Below are 21,828 nucleotides of genomic sequence, written 5' to 3' on the forward strand. Positions count from 1 at the left end.
GAATCTGGGGAAGGGTGGAAAGGAGGTGCACATTCCAAGACACCTCCATAAGACTGAGAGAAACTTAACCCTTACTTCCTCCCACAGCATAAGCTTTCCCCTCTACTTGGGCAGACTGAGCTTTGAGAAGCACAGTCTAAACATCATATGGTTCATAAGAATCTATGATCACTTCAAACAAGATGTTATTTGTAAACCATAACTCCCTCCACCCCTTCCCCACTTGAGTGGATCGGGCAACAATCACGACAGACTCTAAGTTTCCACAAATCATTGGTTTATTAGAAAGTTCCTTTCCCTAATTTTACAGCATATATATCTCTATCATATGTGATAAAGTTAAATACAATCTGTTATGCTTGTAAGTAAGGATAGGTTATTTTTCTTTTTTCTTTTTAGTTTTAAAATCACTATTCTGGAAATTAAAGGAAACTGCCTCCAGGAAGGCAGAGAGGCAGCCAGAGTATGGCTCAATCTACAAGCTAATGGGAAGCAGCACAAAAATGTTAATACTGTATTATTTAAATATTTACATGGGCTGAAAGCAAAGAAAAATGAGTCCCTTCACTTCAAACAGATGATTTCATTTTCCAGTGCTAGTTATCAAAAAAGCGATGCTTCTGAATCAGATGAGGAGCACTGAACAGGCAGAAGGCTCAGTCAAGAGTCTTGTTTGCCCAGCACTTGCTTGTCATTAACTCAAAGCCTTTCTCTTTTGGAAATTGAAGAAGAAAGGCAGAACAGAGCCCTGGCCCACATAAGGGCTTGTTTTTCCTGTCAGGTGACCACCCAACCAATTCTAGCCACAGGAATAGGCAGGGATATGCCAAACAGGGAAGTACTAACTACACCAAAGAAGATGAGACCTACAATATAAACACCTTTGGGTCAGTGTATTAACTAGGTCTGAGAGCCAGGTGAAACGCAAGAAGAGGAGGAAGAGGAATTGAGGTGGTACTTCCCCTGATAAGTGTCATGGGAGAAAAAAAAAAGGTATCTTTACTGCTTAAACTAAGCTGGGTAGAAGGCATGGAAACAATGAAGCAAAACAATCTGCAGAATCTATAAATGTGCTCACCTCCCAGTAAGTGGAGGAGGAAAAACTGTCCCAACTCTATCATCCTCCAGTCTACTTCTACTTCAGTTTCTAGCCAACCCAAAAGGCACATTAAAAAATTTTGTCAGAGGGGGCTAAGTACTAGGAAGGCAAATGGACTGCCTGGGACAGGCACCCCTGAAACCCAGGAATCCCCCAGGACAATCATACTGAATCTCACTGCTTCCAGACAATAAAGCTCTTGAATCTCTCTCCTCCTCTGTGGGTGCACCTGTTTCTCTGTATAAAACAGCAAAGCACGTGAGGGAGACTCTGTCGGAACTGAGTATCCCTCTGGCACCCCCAGCTGACTGCTGCCCATTAGTTCAAAAATTCTAGTGCTGGGGGCACCACTTACTGCAAATTTTGTCTCTGCAAAGAATGTTAAACAACGTTCCTTTTTCTGTTTTAACATTTTTATAGATCATAACTTCAAAAAATACATGAGCTTGATAAAATATACATGCTTAGTCATTTTTGCATCTAGCAGAAAACAAATACTTTATTTTTTTGTTTTCATTTTATAACCTTTAAAGTTTCTTAATTCAACTAGGGCAAACATATTTACACAAAGCCACCAGAACAAGGATCACTTAAAGAGCTGGATGTAAAAAATATTATTGCAGTATACTACAAATATGGAACCTTTTTTATATGAGCTACAAAAAGCAGCATTTACGTTTATAGAGTTCAGTGCAATTTTTTACATTAAAAAATCCTATAAATTAAGAAGGAAACATCAACATGACAGAAGAAAATACACCCTTCAGACACATGAGCTCCTCTCTGGGGAAGCACATAGGTGACTCTATGTTCCGCATAGCTTCTATTCACAATAGGATCTTCTTTTCTGGGATATGCAGATGTCTCTTCTGGGATGAGGGACACGAGGACAACAGTGCCAAATGTGTGGCTGTTTGTGTGGGAAGTGGATCGAATGACAGCCTGAGTGGCACCTGGTTCCAGGTCAGACTCCCTTTCCACTTCACCCGGGATAAATAAGGTCACCAAGGTCAAAGACACTGATAAGGCAGGACCAGATGGAAAACCCGCCAGCCAGAGAGGAGGAAAATGTTTTAAAATTTATAGACAAGTGCAGAGGATAGAAAGTAGAGAGAGGAGGGGAGTATCTAAACTCAACAGTTTGGAGATGTTGCCAAAGAGGGGTGGGTAGCACTTACTGGTGTTCCCAAGCTTAGAAACACAGGAGAGGGAGGGACAAACAGAAAGGGGAAAAGGGAAAAAAATCCCTGATAGTAAACCCAAAGCAAACCTCAAATCTAAAACCACCCCTGCAAGCCAAAACTCAATTCTTTGGCTGTCAGACACTGCCCATTCCAGCTTCTACTTGCTGGTATTAATGGCTCAACACCCCAAGGGAAGATTTATGGGTCACCTTCCCTGGCCCTACCTGGGCTCCTATCCCCCAACTCATGTTCCATGGCTGGGGGGGTGCTGCAGGTCCTGACCTGAGAAGATGGGGTGAAGTAGTGGGTGAAGGTGGAGGGCAGTGGCAGCTGCTGCAGCAGGCCGGGGGGCAAGTAGGGTAGGGTAGAGGGCAGCATGTGGAACAGGGTGGAAGGTAAAGGGCCCAGGATGGATGGCTGAGGCGGGAATAATATGGATGGGATGGCTAGCTAGAAAGGTGGCAGGATGGCCAGGGATGATTGAGTGAGTGAGGTGGGACAAGGAAATGGGGGTCAGGTGGGGCTGGGGAATATGATGTACTTGGGCAAGTGGCTGGGGATGAGGGTGGGGGTGAATGCCAATGGCAGCAGCAGCTGCTGCGGCATGATGTTGTAGGATGGCATGCTGAACAGTTGTGATGGAGGTGGCAGAGGCTGTGGCCGGCTGCTGAATGTGGATGGGCTGCAAGGCTGGAGTGGCTGGGGCCAGGGCAGCCGAGGCGGGAAAGGCCTTTACTTGCTTGGCCAGAAGCTGCTGCTGGATGTGTTGCTGTGCGGCCTGCTGGAGCTTGCTGTACTTCTCCATCTCCTCGGGAGTGAAGGTGATGGGCTGGCTTTCCAGTGGGGCTAGGGAAGCATCCTCAACCCCATCAGCTGACTCAATACTAGGCTCCCCACTGGGAGGTGCATAACTGGGGAAGTGCTCAAGGTCTGACGCTATAGGCAGCAAGCTGGATTCCACAGGGCCTGGTTGACTGCCACTATCCAGGGACTCGAGGGTGTCCCCATCACTGGGGTCAGGGAGGTAGTTATGGGAGATGGATGGGTCCCCAGGATAGCAGTCAGAGTGCACTGGGGTGCCTAACGGAGCCACAGGGTGATCAGCAGTAGCTTCTTCAGACTTTGGCTCTTCTGGGGGTGGGTCTGATAAGGGGCCAGCTGTTTCCTCTGAGAACTGATGTCCAAATGGGGCATCACTATTCCCTGGAGGCCCTTCTTCTGTCTCTGACTGCTCTTGCTCTTCCCCCCTTTCTAAGCCAGACTCTTCACATTTCTTGGTGTTGGGCTTTCGGGTAGCTGGGAGCTTCCCTATCAGTGGAAGGACAGGCTTATTGCCAAGAGAAGGGGGGAGCTTGGGCCCAAAATAACCTTGTGGAGGGTCCTTGAGCTTGAGCCCGGCTTTATTAGGGGTGGCCAGCACCTCCTCACTCACACTGGGTTTCCTCTCCACTTTCCTTGACTGGATCTTTTCCAGTAGCAGTTTGGCAGTGACAGAGTTCTTGTCTTCAGGGCTGCAGTCACCTTCTGACCCTCTTCCTGGGCCAGTGCTGCTGTTCTGGGAGGGTGGGCCTATCCCTTTACCATCATCTCCTCTGCCATCTTCTTTCTTCTTCTCCCCGGAACCTTCTCCCCGGCCTGATCGGAAATAGTGGGGAGACTGGGAGCGGTAGATTTTAGAGCGAATGAAGTCTCGACGACCAGAACGCCTCTCCTCAGGGCTCTCGTGACCCCACGATCCCTTCCTGGAGCCTGATCTCTGCGAAGGGCTCCGGGTGCTGCAGCTGCGGTCCCGGCTATAGCTCCGACTCCGCTGCCAGCTGTGGGCTGTGGTGCTGCGGCTTCTCCGTTTGCTCCGGCTGCGACTACAACTGCTGCTGCGGCTGCGGCCCCTGGATCTTGAGCGCTCCCTAGTATGACTCCGAGATCGGCTTCGGGACTGGCTGCAACTGAGGCTATAGTCGTCATCAGAAGATGAATATTTGTGCCGCTTGGACCGGTGCTTGGAACTGGTATAGTCTGAGTCATCAGAGTCGTGGGAGCGCTTGGAGTGCCTTCGTGATCGGTCACTATAATCACTATAGCTGTCATCAGAGTAACTGTGTTGTCTACTATAGCAGCTCTGGTCTGAAGAAGCATCTGAGCTACTTGAGTAAGAACGCCGGGAGGAACGGCGAGAGGAATGGTGCCGGCCAGACCGTGAGCGGCTACGGGAATGCTCACTGCCCGACTCTTCTTCCTCCTCTTCCTCCTCCTCCTCCTCACTGTACTGGGATGGAGACTTCTGGTGCAGCCGGCGTGATGAAGCATCATCACTATCCTCATCTCCACTACTGGGTCGACTTCGATGGCTAGATCGGCTGCTCCGTTTGCTGCTAGCTCTTTGCTGGCAGGATGAAGTTGGAGGTTCACCTTTGTGTTTCCTCCCACCATGATCTTGGGAGCTGCCACCGCCTCCACCTTCATCCTTCTTGCCACTGCTCCCTTCTTCAGCTGGAATGGATCTCCGCTGGGAATCATCTTGGGCTCGCCGCCGTCTTCTTGGTGGTGCAGGGCTACCACTACCAGGGGGTTCTGGTTTGGGCCCCCGTTCAGAATCTGCTAGGGCTGATGACTTATTCTTCTTTCGTTTTCGCTTCTTGCGCTTCTTAGACTTCTCCCCAGACTCTGCCTTAGAGCTTTTCTCTTCTGGGTCAGGCTTGTGTTTCCGTTTGTGTTTGCTGGATTTTTTGTGTTTCTTCTTCTTTTTGTGTCGGTGGGACTTCCCAGATCGTTCTTTCTTGCTAGGAAGGCTTCTCCCTGTGTCTTCTGTCTCTGACCCATGGCTACCCCCAGGCTCCTGCTTATTCAGGCCACTACAGGCAGACCCTGGAGCAGGTGCATCTATTCTGCCTCCTGAAGAATGTTCTACATTCTCTCCCTCCTCTTTGCTTTTATTTGGCTCACTAGGATCAAGGTTTTGGAGATGGTCCTTTGAGGAACCTCCTATATCCTTTGGTTTTTCTGTCCCTTTAGCTCTGGCATCTTTGTTCCTTGAAAGCTTGAAGTCAAAGTACAAAGGATTACAACTGTAAGAAATGGAGGGTTCTGCCTTCGTGAAAATTAATAGTTCTGATGGCCACTGGAGGGCAGTGCTTTCATCTTTGCTTAAAACTGGAAAGAAGGGACCAGTAGGATGTCTGGGTCCCTCTTGGCTTTCTTTCCCTGCTGGAGTGGCCTGAGAGATTTCTTTAGGAGGATTAGACTCACACATTTGGATCTCTGAATCCTTCTGACTCTGACTCTCTAAACTATGCTCACTTACATCCCCTCCTGAGGCCTTCTTTGTCTCAGCTTTGCTTTCAGGCTCTGAGGGCTCAGCCACACTGGTTTCCATCTGCTGTTCAGAGACTTCACCAACTGTCTTTTCTGCTCCTTGGCTTGCTGCCACCTTGATGCAGCCTTTAGGCTTGGGAGAACTACTTTTTTTGCTGTCTAGGGCATTCTTTGGGTGTGCACTATTATCACCTTCCATTTGTTCACTGGCTCTCATAAAGAGTAGGAAAGGAAAATTAGGTTTTACTTTGCAGTGTGCTGGGGGGATGTAGTGGTAATACTCTGGCTCTGTAGCCCCAGCTCCTTCTTCTCGCTTCATTCTTTTTAACTTAGATAATGTTGAGGCAAGGGACCCTCCGTCCTGAGGGTCTTCATCCTCTTTTTTACCATCGAGATTACTGCTACCATCGGAATCTCCCACCTTCTGCAGTCCTTGGTCTGTACCCTTCTCATCAGCTTTTGTTCCATCTTCAGAGGTCCCTTCCTCTGCATGGTCCTTGAAAACTGATGCTATTGATTCGAGTTTGACAGGAGCCTTCTTGGCAAAGGAAAATGACACTCCCAGTTTTTGCAATGGGGTCCCCAGATTATTCTTAATGCCAAAGCTGACGCCTTGAGAGACTAGCCCAGGAGACTGTGCCTGTCCAGTGGTATTAGTGATTTGTACTGCAGTGAAAGGGCCTCCTTTATCTGTGGAGAATTCAGATCCCAGGCCACAAGTGGCAGTGGCACTTGTGCCACTGTTTGTCGCTGATTCTTCTTTATCATCATCTCCACCTTCTTCATCTACAGCCACTGTGGTTGGTCTGAACATGGGACCACTTCCAGGTGCACTACACAATGGTTTAGAAAAATGAAAAACAAAAAAAAAACAGGTTTAGGGAACATTTCATACTTCTTTTTTTATTTTTGGCCTCCCCACGCAGCATGTAGGATCTTAGTTCCCTGACCAGGGATCAAATCCACACCCCCTGCAGAGGAAGCATGGAGTCTTAACCACTGGACCACCAGGGAAGTCCCTCATACTTCTTATATGATACTAATCCCTTATGCTTGACCATTCAACACAAGCAGATCTTAAAAGACACTGAGTGGTGGTCATTCCCCAGCCCTGTGCTAACAAAAGGAACTTCCTCAGTGAGGTTAGGCAAAGTCTCACACTACTAATCTACCAAGCTACATTCGCAAGGATAGCCAGTTACTGCTGTTTCTTCCTTAGCTGTCTAAAATATAAAAACTGAGGTTTACCTCTCAATTCGAATACACTATCATTACCGTCTGGTACAGCCCACCTGTCCTGTATCCACTCTCAATTCTTACTGTATCATCCTACTATCAAACATATGGCCGAACATCTATTCACAAAGGTTGCACAGTTCACCCTTGAATACAGGTTTGCAGGTTTGAACTGCGAGGGCCCACTTATACACAGATTTTTTTTTCAATACATATCACACAATCTGCGGTTGGTTGAATCCGTGGATGTGGAAATACGGAGGGTTGACTACACAAATACGGAGGGTTGATTACAAAGTTATACACAGATCTTTGACTGTGTGGATGTGTGAGTGTGTGTGGGGGCTGGGGGTCACTGGCACCCCTAACCTCGTTGTTCAAGGATCAACTGTATTTCACACAGCTAAAAAACAAAACAAAAAACCCCTCAATTTCTTCTGTGCTTTCAAATTTCAGTTTTTAAATACGTGCCTAGGGATTCCCTGGTGGCGCTGTGGTTGAGAGTCTGCCTGCCGATGCAGGGGACACGGGTTCGTGCCCCAGTCCAGGAAGATCCCACATGCCGTGGAGCGGCTAGGCCCGTGAGCCATGGCCGCTCAGTCTGTGCGTCTGGAGCCTGTGCTCCGCAACAGGAGAGGCCACAACAGTGAGAGCCCCGCGTACCGCAAACAACAACAACAAAAAAAGTGCCTATTCCCTGAGTTGAACAGAGTCAGAAACCTCCACTGTGCTATGCTATGATGGTTTGTGGTTAGGTTAGTATGTCTGTTATAGAAACTAAGAGCCTGTGCCTATCTCCTGGCACCATGCCCAAGCATTAGCTTTGGTTTTGTGATACTTTCTGGGCATTCCATACAATGATCATAATTCTACCAAGGACCTTCTCAGCTTTGAAAACAGGAGCACCAAGGAACCTGAAAGCCAGTGTTTTAAACTCCTGTCACATCTGAAATTTTTACAGTGTGTGGATTATACAGGTATCTCTCATGCCAAACTCAAGAACTGAAGAGAATTATTTGGATGAAGTCTTTTTAATCTAAACCCTAGCTATTAGCTGCCCTAAACTCAGGGACCAAATATATTTGGATAATATGGTATCCCCTTTGCTATCTGAACTCTTGTTATTGCAGGATGGAACCCACAAGATCTGGGTAGCAAGAGATACTCTCACTGTGTCACAAAACCTATCCCACGGGCTTAGCTGCTCCGCGGCATGTGGGATCTTCCTGGACCAGGGCTCGAACCCGTGTCCCCTGCATTGGCAGGTGGATTCTTAACCACTGTGCCACCAGGGAAGTCCGAGGTAGTATATATATTTTTAAGGAGGTACCCTTGCTACAAGTCCAAGAGGAATGTGTTTATTACATGAAAAGCTGCCAAAGAAGGAATCAGAACCAGTTTAATAGGCATTTTAACTCAACATTAGAGCTCATGGGTTAATTCTGTTTTAAAACTTACACTATATGTGTTCTTTCCCTTCTTCCTTCCTCCAAAACAAAAGAAAAGTAAATAAGTAAAAGGATCCAGAGACAAAAATCCAGAGAGTCTATGACCTTGGAAACTCTGGCCCCAACTTGGCTGTAAAGTTTTAAAAGCCACAATCACAGTTTCTCCTTCCACTGTAACCAGTTCCTCCTTTGTTACTGGCCAGCCATTAAAAACAAACATAGGGACGTAGGTCCTTCGGATTGAGGCACATACCTCATGAATTCTCAGATGCTCAAAGACTGGGTCCCCAAAGTCTAGTCGCTTGGAAATTCAGCCCTAGGTGGGATAAATTCCACCTAAGGCTAAACACCAGCCCCAAATTTATCATCAAGAACCATGAAGGAACATTAAAAATAACACTCAAGAAGGCAGGAATCTGCAGAGAAATAAATGGATAGAATTTCCTAGGTTTTAATGTTTAGTACTAACTCTACTCTATAGTACTTAAAAGGCAGTTACAACACTTGAATCTGTGCCCCAGTAGAATACTGTGATGTATATGCTTTTCTACATAAGACTAATACTGGAGGGGAATTCCCTGGTCTAGTGGTTAAGATTTGGCGCTTTCACTGCCATGGCCCAGGGTTCAATCCCTGGTCAGGGAACTGACATCCCACAAGCTGTGCAGGGCAGTCAAAAAAAAAAAAAAAGAAAGAAAGAAAGAAAAAATAAGCTGGAGAATGGGAATAATAATTGTTGCATAATTTACTGATTTACTGAGTATCTTCTATGTGCTAGGAACTCTTTTATAAGCACTTTGATATAACAACTTAATGACTTCTCACAACAACTATAAGAAATTGTTATCATTTCATCTTACAAATAAGGAAACTGAGGCAAGGAGCTTGGATAACTAAGGTCACAAAGATCATAGGATACGGCCTCAGGAGTGCATATTCTTAATATGTTATACTCCAAATATAGATACGCTTTTAGTTTGAAAGAAGGATCTATTAAAAACTGAAGGATTATATGTCAATTATACCTCAATTTTTAAAAAAAGGATTATAATTCTTAAATCTTAAGGGTTATAATTATTTGTAGAATCCTCGGAGAGAAAATGTCCTCACCATTCAGCTTGTTTTCTTTGCTCTGCCAACTCGTGGAGCCGCCGTAGGGCTTTCTCTTGCTTCTTCTCATCTTTGCGGGATCTTGAAGAGACATTTCGAGCAAACTCTCTCTGCTTGAGATCTTTCAATCTCTGGGTAACAAAAGAAAGGAACAGGGAGTGGGTGATTTAGAATAACCTGGGGATCCTGAAAGCAAGGCTTTCAGAATATTTACCCATAATCAATGGTTATAGCGCTAGTGTAGAATACATTGTTATACTCTCATGGTAATTGAAAACACAATGGCTGATTACTTTGGGTAAAGCACTTGGAGTATCTGCATTCATAATTAGGACAGCATACCATTTGCTTTATTGGGTAAAATTAAATAATTTCAGAAGCAACAAGCAACATTAGGAGAAAAGAACACTAGGAGAAAAGAAAAGGGACTATTTAATCACCTGCTCTTCCAGGATGCAAAACTAGACAAATAGAACATGAGTTAAATTGTAATAACACAAGCCAAAGAGAACAGAAAGGGGTTAGCTAGTATAGAAAATTACCCAGGTGTAAGATCTTAAAAAGCAATGTACAGCTTACATGGGGAGGTTATCTGAATCATTCAGACTAATAGAAAGCATACTTTTATTTCACCATAAAAAGGTGCTATTCTTTTCACCATGAACCGTTTTCTTGCTAACTAATCAAACAAACCATCTTCCAATGCTTGCATGTTCAGAGCTCACCAGTCTGACCACTTTCATCTGGTCAGTCTGCTGAAATTAGAGAGTAATATGTGTGGCTTTTCATTCCTTCACGGCCCTGAGAGGAACATCCAGGGAATGAGATGGGAGAGTAGAGACAAGTCAAAGTATTACTTAAAATGCTGATAAAAGAATGGGTCTTTTATTCTCAGAGGCTACTATATATAATTTTCCTTAAAACAAAACAAAAACAACAACGTTATGACACACTGATGACAGACTCCAGACATATCTATCTGCAATGAAGACGTAACTAAAATTATTTTCAACATACTAGATAATATAAAAGCAAACAAACCAAAACACATATATTAACCTATGCTTTTACAATAGCATTGGGAAAAGGAATCTGACCCAACATAAAGTGGACATTGCTTTGTTTGAAAGGCATGATGTGCAACAGACAGAGGAATTTTCTTAACTAATATTTATGAAATGTGTTTTGAATCTTTTTGAATTGGGAGGGGAAAAGGGTAGAAAGACACACACAAAAAAAGATACACAGCTAAAGACACTAGTAGAAAAACTCACTCTTGTGATCTGGGCTCCCAAATTAGAAGGATTTGCTTTCAATACATCAGCTGAAAATGTCACATCACAAAGAAAAAAAAAAGTAAAAAATAAAACAAGAATGGAAGAGAAAAAAAAATAAAGCAAGCATTACTACACAAGCTCTCTTAGTGAATGTGCAAACTATTATACTGAACAATCAGGGATAAAGCCATCAACTCTAAAAGGGTTGGGGAGAAGGGAAGCACCTATACAAAACATGTATGTGTACGTACACACAGACTGACACAGTAATAATCCCTTCTAGATAAATGGAACCATCTCCATTCCTTTAGGAAAAATGGTTACAGAACTTTAGGAAAGACCAGTGTGGTCTAAAAGCAGTTAGTCTTATTTTCATTTACCTTTATTTTGGGGGCGTTCAAGTAACCAAGAGATGGCAAAAGTGTTTTACTGAGGCTGGCTGCTCAGAATTAAGATTTTTATAAAAATCACTTCAAGATAGAGGAGCAACTATTTTAAATAAATATGAACTCCAATTTCCTCCTTCCAAGGAGAATGGGGCAGAGAGAAAGAGCCTATCAGGACTATTGTATGATTATTTTAGGCCACAAACCTAGTTTTTTCCTGCCCCAAACACTTACCAGGCTCTCTAGCCAAGATTTAAACAGAATGATATGTTTTTCTCTAGCCACCTCATAAGCCTGGAAAATCTCCCCATGCCCAGTCATTCCCTTCCCTCTTATACTTTTAGGAGTTATTCCCCAAACTACAGGACACTGTCTAAAAGTATGAGCATTTTATCAAAGTCTGGAGTCTCCAAGCTAAGTCAATGATTTCCAATCATTCAGCAGCCACCTGGTACAAACTTGAAGTTGAAGGGATAGAACTATTTCCACATCAGCCTGAAGACATCCTATCTCAAATTCCCACAATATAATTAAAGGTAGGGAGGGAAGAAAATGGGATGATGTCAATAAAACAAGTTCAAATCGTGGTCCTATATAGGGTGTAGCAAACACTCCTGTATCACCTTTACAAACTTTATAGTTAAGACTGGGGTCTTAAAAATAGAATTGGGGGCTTCCCTGGTGGCGCAGTGGTTGATAGTCCACCTGCCGATGCAGGGGACATGGGTTTGTGCCCCGGTCCGGGAGGATCCCACATGCCGCGGAGCGGCTGGGCCCGTGAGCCATGGCCGCTGAGCCTGCGCTCCGCAACAGGAGAGGCCACAACAGTGAGAGGCCCGCATACCGCAAAAAAAAAAAAAAAAAAAAAAAAAAAAAGAATTGGGAACCCTAGAATTCTAACACAAACCTTAAAGACAGGGCTTGGCAACTCTCCCAAACCCAAAATGTATATTTGGGGTCTCTCTCAGATAAGGGTGTTCTGATGATAAAAATGGATTCCTAACTCCAAGTCTCTCCTTTCTTCTCAGGGTCAAACTAAATTCCCCTCACAAAGTCTCTACTGATCCCTCATAAAAGATAGGATTTTTCTTCTTTGTGAACTGTCTTATTAACACTTTGTTATAGCAGTGATCTAGCAATCATCATATTTAGCCTGACTATACTTATTCCTGTCTTTCAGAAGGGCAGTTTGTGTAAAATTTCAGAGTGAGAAAGACTTGGGTTCAAATCCATTAATTACTGGCCAAGTGGTTTCACCTCTCTGAGCTGCAATTCCCTCATTAGAAAAACAGGGCTATCTAGCAATAGATTTACGAGATTAAGTGTCAAAATAAATACGAGTAAAGCATTTAGTATGTCCAAATTGTTCAATACTGCCCCTTCCCCTTTATTTGGGGCAGGGACTACGGCTTATCTTTATAATCAACCCTGCAGCGTAAGGAGCAGCGCCAAGGCTACAGAACTCATCTGGTAAATGGCTGGTGAATAATTTGGCTTAAACACTGGATCCTTGATTTTTGACAAATCCTCGTTACCACCTGTAGGAAAGTTTGATATGAAATATTTTCATGTATCAATATTTACTAGGAACATATTCAAGCTAAATAATGTTTTTCCTAGTTATTACTCTCATACAGTAAGGAAGTCGCTCTCTTTTTTTTTTTTTTTTTTTGGCCATGCTGTATGGCATGCAGGATCTTAGTTCCCCAACCAGGGACTGAACCCAGGCACCGGCAGTGAAAACAAGTCCTAGCCACTGGATCATGAGGGAATTCCCGGAAGTCTCATTCCTTAGAGAACCAAAAAGCCTAAAAATTTAAACCCCTTACTCCTGAACAGAATTGGGCCAATGGCGAAAAGGATACTGACCAGAAACTTCTCAATTTCCCATCTAAAAAGTAATTTTCATAAAGGTACAAGGCCCTCAATACAGAATCAGATTTTCCAGTTGCCTATTTTATTCCAAAAGGCTACCAAGCTTGGCTCATATGCCACTGAATACCCGTATGAAATTCTCTCTGTGTGTGACCTGTACTTTTTACTTTCCACTTAAATTCTGAAGAGGAACTCAACTTCAGATAGCTTTTTCAAGGCAAGAATAGAGGAGCAACATAACTGTCAGAGAAGAGACAGAGTTCAAGTAAGGAGACCAAAAAGTACAGATGTGTCATCAATCCAAAAACTACTTTCAAAGGCTGAGCAAATTCCATACTGTACACACAAATTCAAGTTAGACTCCAAACTAGCACACAGTCTAATCTGAATGGATCTAATTAATCATTTAAGGTGACTCCAAAGCTACTATGTCCTTATATCTGAAAATTATAAAGTATGCTTTCTGAAGAGTTACTAATAAATTTGCTTATTTATTAATACTTATTAATATAAATTTAAGCCACATAACACATCTTTAGCTGAAAAATATTTGATTCAAGGGAAAGGAGACCAAACCCCATTCATAATGAAAGGGTTTGAAGATCTTGTTTTCCTGAAAAACAAATAGCATATTTCCAAAAAAGTATACATTTGTGACAGAGAACATAATTTCTCACTGATTTTCACTCACATGGTAGCTGGGGTTTCTATTAAATTTCCCAAAAGACCAGTAGAGGGAAGAACTTAACAAATAACCCAGCTCTTGAAATACCCATCCACAGTTGGGCTAAAGACCACTTCAAATGTAAATGACATTCTAGTTCTTAAAACCAGCTAAACAGCACTGTGTTGGCAGAAAAATATCTACTCCAGACACAAAATCCTGCTCCACTATCCATCTGCAAACAAATTAAACCAGAGAAATGAGAATCTGGTAAATCTTACCAGGTTTTCAGTGTAGGTGATATATTTGTCCACATTATCAATAATGTGGAGTGTCAATAGCAAGAAGTGGCACTGTGTTTGAGCTGGGAATGAATGAGACAGTTTTCCCTATCAACAAAAGATAACAAGGATCTCAGTCTAATAAAATACTTTTTATATCTTTTGATGCTACTCTTCTCTTGAATCACAACAAAATTTCATGTTAGAAGCTTATATTTGATTGAGTATACTTTACTAGGAATAAATCTATTATCTTTCTCAAGTATTTTAAATCTATTATTGCAATTTAAAGAATAAAAACATTGCTTCCATGTGAAGGGAATTTCAGGCACCAGAAAATAGGCAGAGAGTATTTTCTATTGCCACTAAAAATCCTATGTTCTAATATTTACTCAATTCTAAAGAGAAACCTAATTCTGTCTCTTCAGGGTCAGATTATCTGTGATTTCTTTTTCTCACCAGATAGCAATCTCACTCTCCCAGAGATTGTTCTTAGTTTTCCTTTATAACTAACCCTGCAATGCACACACCATTGTCTATATGGCACAAAAGAGATGTTCAATAAACATTTATCAAACTTGTTTCAGTTTTAAAATCAGTTATTGGGAAAGGGAACACATACATACTTTTACGTATTATTTGTTGGTTACGAACAGAGATGGAAAATGGTGATCAAAGAAGCAGTGGTTGCTTGCAACTCAATCTGTTTTTCTGCCTAAACATGATCCAGCCCTTTCTGAACTCAACTACTCCCTTTCCATTATGTCAACAACCCCACATACCCCAAATCCACGGCCTCTTCTTCCCACTGTTTCCTGCCTCTCTCCAATGACATAACATTAATGAGGAACTCCTTTCCCCTCCAAAACTGGAGTAGTCATGCTGTAGTTGCTTGGCCAGGTTACCCACTTCAAGTCTCAGTGTTTGATGCCTCTGGATGAGACCAGCCAGAACATCGCCATGTGATGAGGGAGGGAAAAGACCAGCAGAGAACACAGAAAGCCTCAGCGTTAAACTACTCACAGAAAAAAGATTATAGTTGAAAGGTTAAGGAAATCCAAGTTACTGGGCACTGAGGTGTAAATTCTTCTTTTAGCACATGCATATCAGTAAGTGATGAAAATGAGTTTTATTCAGTAACAGAGAAAACCAAATGTTTGGTAACAGAGAAAACTAAACACTAATGATGATTACAGATACTGAAAAAACTCAGAAGGGAAAAAGAGAAGTATACATTCTTTTGGCTAGGTAACAGTAGTTCTAATAGTCATTTATAGCAATACCATTTGTGCCCAATTACTCTGAAACACAATGACTTAATATCATTTGGTTAATATCAAGTTAATTTGTCATAAAATCACTGTTATATTTGCTTTGATGTTCAGAAATAACAGCAAAAAGCCTTAAAAGTATGTTATATTCTTTAATAGCACCAGGTGTATACTGCTTTAAGGTATTTTTCACACACACACACACACACACACACACACACACACGTATTCAATATATGAAGTCACCATCATCACTACCAAAATTTAAGTTTGATAATGAAGTTGTTAAAAATAATTTTATTGATATGTAATTCATGTATCATAAAATTCACCCATTTAAAGTGTAAAATTTAGTGGGTTTAGCATATTCTCAGAGTTGTGCAACCATCAGCACTATCTAATTTTAGAATATTTCCATTATCCCCCAAGGAAAACCCATCCATTAGCATTCATTCCTCACTGCCCCTTTCTACCCAGTCCCTGGAAACCTGAACTATATTATCCATAGATTTGCTTATTCTAAACTTTTCATATAAATAAAATCATACAACATAAGGGTCTTTTGTGATTGGTTTCTTCCGCTTAGCATAATATTTTCAAGATTCGTGCATGTTGTATTTACCAGTAAGTCATTCTATTTTATTGCTGAATAGCATTCCATTGTATAGTTGTACCACATTTTGTATATCTATCCATCAGTTGATGGATATTTTGGTTGCTTCCACTTTTTGGCTATGATGAATAGTGTTGCTGTGAACAATCTTGTACAAGTTTTTGTGTGGACATATTTTCATTTCTCTTAAGTATGTGTTGGTCATGTGGTAGCTCTATATTTAACATTTTGAGGAACTGTCAAACTGTTTTCCAGAGGGGCTGTGCCACTTTATAACCCCACTAGCAGTGTAGGAGATTTCCAATTTCTCCGTATCTTCTCCGGCACTTACTGTGTCTTTTTCATTTTAGCCATCTGAGTAGGTGTGAAATGGTATACCACTGTGGTTTTGTGGATAACAAGTTTTAAGTATATCTACATAATCCTCTAGAGATCATATCTGGAGGCAAAGATTTGCCCTCTAGGTAAAATCTGAAGGAGCATAATTCGTTAAGAGTTGCTTAGGTCCAAAGCAAATGGAACAGCAGCATCCTAGTTCAGAGTTCTCTTTTCAGTACTGTTGCTCACAAACTTATCATCATTCCTTAAGTTGCTTTAACTTTTCAGACTACAATAGAACATACAGGCTCATCCCAGAATCTCTGCCACAGTGCATCACTGTGATGAATGCATGTGTATAGAAGCAGAAAACCAGTTGAAAGCTACAAAACATAAATTAGGTAGAATCATTTTTATTCACTTTGGAATTGTGTGTCAAGATAAAGAACAGAGTTAGAAATACATAGTATGAGAATACAGGGTTTACCAGCAACCTTAGCTCCAGGGTCTGTTTAAAGTTACCTCGGCTCACAAAAGCAGACAGCTTCCCTAAACAGATGCAGAGTTTTCCAAGGTTAACTAGGTTGTGAGAGCAGGGTGTAAGGAACCTATTCTCAACAAAAGCAGAGGTGGTGGGTATATAAGATTTAACAGGTGAAAAGGCTCGAATCATGCTCAGTTGTTGGAAGACTGGCCAAATGATGTCAATTCTCTTATTAGACAAAACAGTCCCAAAGAAAATGGTATCCCACAGTGTACAAAATATCACTGAACCTAAAATTTTCACCTCTCTGATACAGGTTATTAAAATACAACTACAATATGCTTTAGTTCTGAGATACATTCCTCTCTTCACACTTGCTTTTGCTTCTCAAAGAATAATCTCTTCAGAAGTGAACTGTGCTATTTAAGTCAACATTTATGAAGCTTTGGGATTCATAAATACTTTATGATTTTCCTAACCTGTTTCACATCTTTACAATAATCAATTTATGGTTTTCTAAGTATAAACATTCTATAAACACCCAAAATATACAGCACCTATGAAATATCTTCATTGGTATCTGATCTTAGGGATTTCACTTCTTAGAAAGGTCCTTTTCTTTTAGCCCTAGAATTATCTTTTCTCACTTTGCCTTTTTAATTTTGTTTTTACTTCTGCGCTGCCCCCCCCAACACCTGCACTGAATATCAAAGTTGCACTGAAAAAGGAATACAGTTACATTTCATCAGATCTGCAGTGGCTTCCCAGAGGTTCAATTGGCTCTGGTGTGCTTACTGTCCTGATGTTACATGTGCCAAGCATACAGAGAATCAAATGCATCGAGAGGCAAAAAAATCTGACCAGTCAATAGTGAACCTTCAAGTGGAAAGTAGTCCAAACTTGAATGAAGTTTATGTGAAGTCCAAAAATGATCATTCCTTCTATCACCAAACAATTTCTCAGAAAATACTTCAATTCAGAAGTATTAGACAAAGTTTAGACAAAGTTAACTAAACCATGTAGTAGTTATAGATTCTATTCTGTACAATTCAGAATAGAGAAATCACTAATGGCTGCTATAGCTTGATTTGTTTTAGTTCAGTCATTTATAAAGCTCAGGAAACCACTACTTTTACAGATAAAACAGACCTTCGTATTTCTTTTTTTAAAAAATGTACTGAAGTACAGGGGTTTTCATACTGAAGCTACCTTAGCAAAAAGAAGAGGCAGGCTGAAAGCATTCTTTCCTCTGATGGAGATACTGATTCTTTGTACAAGTTAAAGGAATTTCTCAAAGCTGCTTTACAGTACCAGATTTTGATATTGGATTGGACTACCACAGATGGTTTTGAAATTGCAAGGAAATTGTACCCAACACTAAGGAGGAATAAGAAGGCATCTTTTCAATGTGCTACTTCCCTAGTGTCAATGAGAACCTGTGGGAGCCTGTGTGGAAAAGAAGGAAAGGTACAGGCCTGGGTCACAAATTCAAATGTTTAGAGGGATTTGGTAGGTAATGTAATGAGTCTCACAGGCTTATGTAAGAGAAGAGATGAAGTGGAAACCATATCTAATTGGAGAATGAGAACATGCCTTTCTAAAGAGAAGGCAACTAATCAGCTTTACCCAACTGTTAAGTTGATATGCAGGCCCAATGTTCTCAGATGTTTCAATTTTTCAAGATAAGCCAAAGCCTGAATGATATAATATCTCATTTTAAAAAGTTGGGAACCAACTGAAATTAAAGGAGAAAAAAACTGACACTACAAAGACCAGGCAAAATACAGCTGACCCTTGAATAACATGAGTGTGAATTGTGCAGATCCACTGATATGTGGATTTTTTTCAACAGTAAATACTATAGTACTATATGATCTGGGGTTGGCTGAATCCACAGATATGGAACCACAGATAGGGAGGAACCTCAGATATGGAGGGCCAACTATAAATCATACACAGATTTTCGACTGCCTGGAAGGGTTGGCACCACTAACCCCCGTGTGGTTCAAGGGTCAATTGTACATCTGTGGGACAATTTGTGATCTCTAGTTTATGTACCGGAGGCTAGTGAGGAGAGCCCCTTAGTGGCACAAATAAAAGAGAGTAAGACTGGAAGAATCCTGAGTGGGTAATAAGGCACCAAGAAAGCAAAAGCAAAACCAAAACACACCAGCATTAAAATAAGGCACCGAGCACTGTGCTGCTACAAATTTACCTCTGGGAAAGAGAATATTCTTTGGAGTTTGAAATTTAAACCTTGCAAGACTAAAGAAATGGTTTCCATTGTTATATTCATTAGCAGATATGTTCTTTAAAAAGATATGCAAAATAAAGAGGCACGAAGGTAGAGACGGAAAAATGTTTAGTTTCAAAGTCAACTTTAACTTATAACTAAGCCAACAAAGGTAGAAGATGAATACTAATGTTTATCGAGCACTCAGGCATATCAGAACTAACATATATAAAAATGAATCATACATTGGGTTATCCCTTGAGGAATGGAAGGCTTACCCTTGAAGATTTCAAAATGTATGAAATTATCACTTTTAAAGAGGATTGAACTGCTAAAAAGAGCCAAAATGTCTAATTAGGTTTTTCATCTCTGAAAATCAAGCTGGGTCTTAATATCTGTGTATTAATGACTCTCTTCACAAAATATCTTAGAAAATTTGAGAAAAACGAGTGAATAGTGAGATGCACACAGCACCAAAGGGCAGGGGGATAAAAAATCACCACAAATAAGGGTGACCACATAGCTCCTTTTTGAGAGATTACTTGTGCTTAATAAAGATAAGGGCATGTTCAGGATCCTGCCTACACTGGTAAGTTTACCACTAACATATTATTTCTCTGGAAAATTTTAATGGTGAAAATTTGATGAAAGATGCAAACTAGGGATTACTAATATAGGGTTGAATGTACTTACCTATTATCTCAGATTCATAATAATCCTGTGTGCCTTCCTGGAAGACAAGACAGGGTGTCTTTATGATTTTAGAGCATAAATTTGGAAAATGGTAGGTCCATTTGTATGGTAAGTTCATGTCCGTCAAAGAGGAATGAAAAATAGGACCTACCTCCTCCTCTTAGGGATTACTTAGCTGTGTTGTACCAAGGTCAGTTAAAGTCTCCTTAGGAATTCTAAGGGCAGGGAAAAGTAACTATAAAAAATTCAGTACTATGCATTTTTTTGTTTATATATTTATAGCATTCTGTTTCAAGATTCTACCACTTGCATTGAGAACAGTATAAAGAAAGATGAAAAGCCTACATTTTAACCAAATAGAGAACACTACCAAAAAACAAACAAAATAACAAACTTATACCACATCTGTTCTTTGTTTAAGAACAGCCCACCTAAGATGGGCTTTTGATCAAGGTGAACAAATAAACTTACATGCATTCATTAATCACACCAGCTAAAGACTTTTTTCCCAGACCAGGGATCACAGATATATTCTATATTAATGGATAAGGTAGTTCAATATAAGAAATCCTTAATTTTGTATTTTCATTTTGATGATAATCTAAAAAGGAGTAATAATAATAAATATTTGAGATCATTTAGATGAGAACACAGAAATGTTCACAACATAACTGGGGACTTAAAATGAAATTGACTGGTTTGTACCAAACAAAGGCCAAACAATACCACAATATCACATGTATTTGAAAGTTTTTCAGTAGTCTTAAGAGAACAGAGTTTCTCAACCTCAGCACTACTGATCAACATTTTGGGCCAGGTAATTCTTTGTTGCAAGGAGCTTTTCTGTGAATTGTAGGATGTTTAGCGGCACACTTAGTCTCTACCCACTAGGTGCCAGTAGCACCATCTCCCTAGTTGCGATAATCAAAAATGTCTCCAGACATTGCCAAGTGTCCCCTGGGGGACAAAATCTCCCCAGATGGAGAATCACTGCAAAAGAGAAAAGTGATGAGAGAACAGAGGCAACACAAGGTGCACAGGAGAATAAACATGTCAAATTCAAATGAATCAGTTGTAATAATTTCTCCTACTCTCAAACTGAGAGCACCATCACTAAAACATTACCATCCATCACATTAATGTTGTCAATGCGAATTTTATTAGTTCCGTATTTTTGCTCAGATTTAACTTGTAAATCTGTTTTGCTCTGATAGAATTTTTTCCCCTTAAAAAGCAAGTCTATACATGATTCAACTTTGAATCACACTTTTCCTGGTTCATTATTTTCTAACTGAAAGGGAAGTCAAGAAACTTCTTTCAACTAAAAATGTAATCTTTCTAATTGTTCTTTTTTGGTGCCTAAAGTTTCCTCTGGAATCTTTTCATTTTTAAAAAAAATTTTATTTTATATTGGAGTATAGTTGATTTATAATGTGTTAGTTTCAGGTGTACAGCAAAGTGATTTAGTTATACATATATCAATTCTTTTAATTTATCATACACAATTCTTAACCGAAGAAATTCTCAAGAGCCCAAAATGGTAGATAATGTATTTAGATGCTAAATATCTTTGTTAATTCCTCCAAACAAACAAAACAAAAACAAAACCCCAAATCTGAACTACACACACACCAAAAAGCTGGAGAAGTTACTGGATAAGCAATATTCACTGTTGCATTTGTCTTTCCTGACAGATGATTCTTTGAAGTAGTAAGGTAATTGCTAATATATCTTGTCCATATATATGCTCTCTAGATTTCTCTTCCTCAAATCAAGTAGAGCTGACAATATATTAAAACAATGTCCAAAGTTGTATAAAAAGTTGAAAAGCTGTCTTCAATATAACTCTATCAGTGGAAGAATCTTAAACTGGTTAGGTGTAGTTAAATGTGGAAAAAGTATAAGACCACAACCAGCTTACAAACTATTCCTGTGCCAGTAAAAGAAAACTTAGTCAAAGCTCGCCTTTTATGTGCACTAAAATCTTATGGTTGGTTGGAAGATGAAACAAAGGTTAAAAAAAAAAAAAGTTGGTTTGACAGGTCCAGCTTATGAGAGCATTCCAGTAATGCTCATAAATCTTACAAATTTAACAACTACAACCATTGTATCCCCAAAGACTTAGCAAGTTCTGCTAAAGTCACCTAAGATCAAATGGCTCAAAATTCTTTAATAAGTTAGAATTGTTCTAGAGATGTAAAGATTCATTTCCTCCTTCTAAAATCCCCCAAGGGAATTATTGCCGCCTTCTTTATGCCAGTACTAGTTAGGAATAAGTTCCTTTTCTAAATCAGTGAAAGAAAGAAAAAAAAGAAAGAAAGAAAAGAATAGAATAGAAAAGAAA

The 21,828-nt window shown here is 40.6% G+C and overlaps 1 protein-coding gene across 6 annotated transcripts in view; it reads right to left on the reverse strand.

Annotated features, from left to right (window-relative positions):
* Positions 1 to 268: 268 nt before the first annotated feature.
* The window catches only part of GPATCH8 (G-patch domain containing 8), a 132,609-nt gene continuing 111,049 nt past the window's right edge, over positions 269 to 21,828 (reverse strand). For all 6 annotated transcript variants that reach the window (XM_079904170.1, XM_079904171.1, XM_079904174.1 and 3 more), the window contains 2 exons: positions 9,390 to 9,520; positions 269 to 6,428 (listed from right to left, as the gene is read on the reverse strand). In XM_079904170.1, coding sequence (XP_079760296.1) covers positions 2,528 to 6,428; positions 9,390 to 9,520 — 4,032 coding nt within the window. In that variant the 3' untranslated portion in view covers positions 269 to 2,527. The remainder of the gene's footprint in view (positions 6,429 to 9,389; positions 9,521 to 21,828) is intronic.

The sequence above is a fragment of the Stenella coeruleoalba genome (genome assembly GCF_951394435.1).
Source record: "Stenella coeruleoalba genome assembly, chromosome: 19".
Taxonomy (NCBI): Eukaryota; Metazoa; Chordata; class Mammalia; order Artiodactyla; family Delphinidae; genus Stenella; species Stenella coeruleoalba.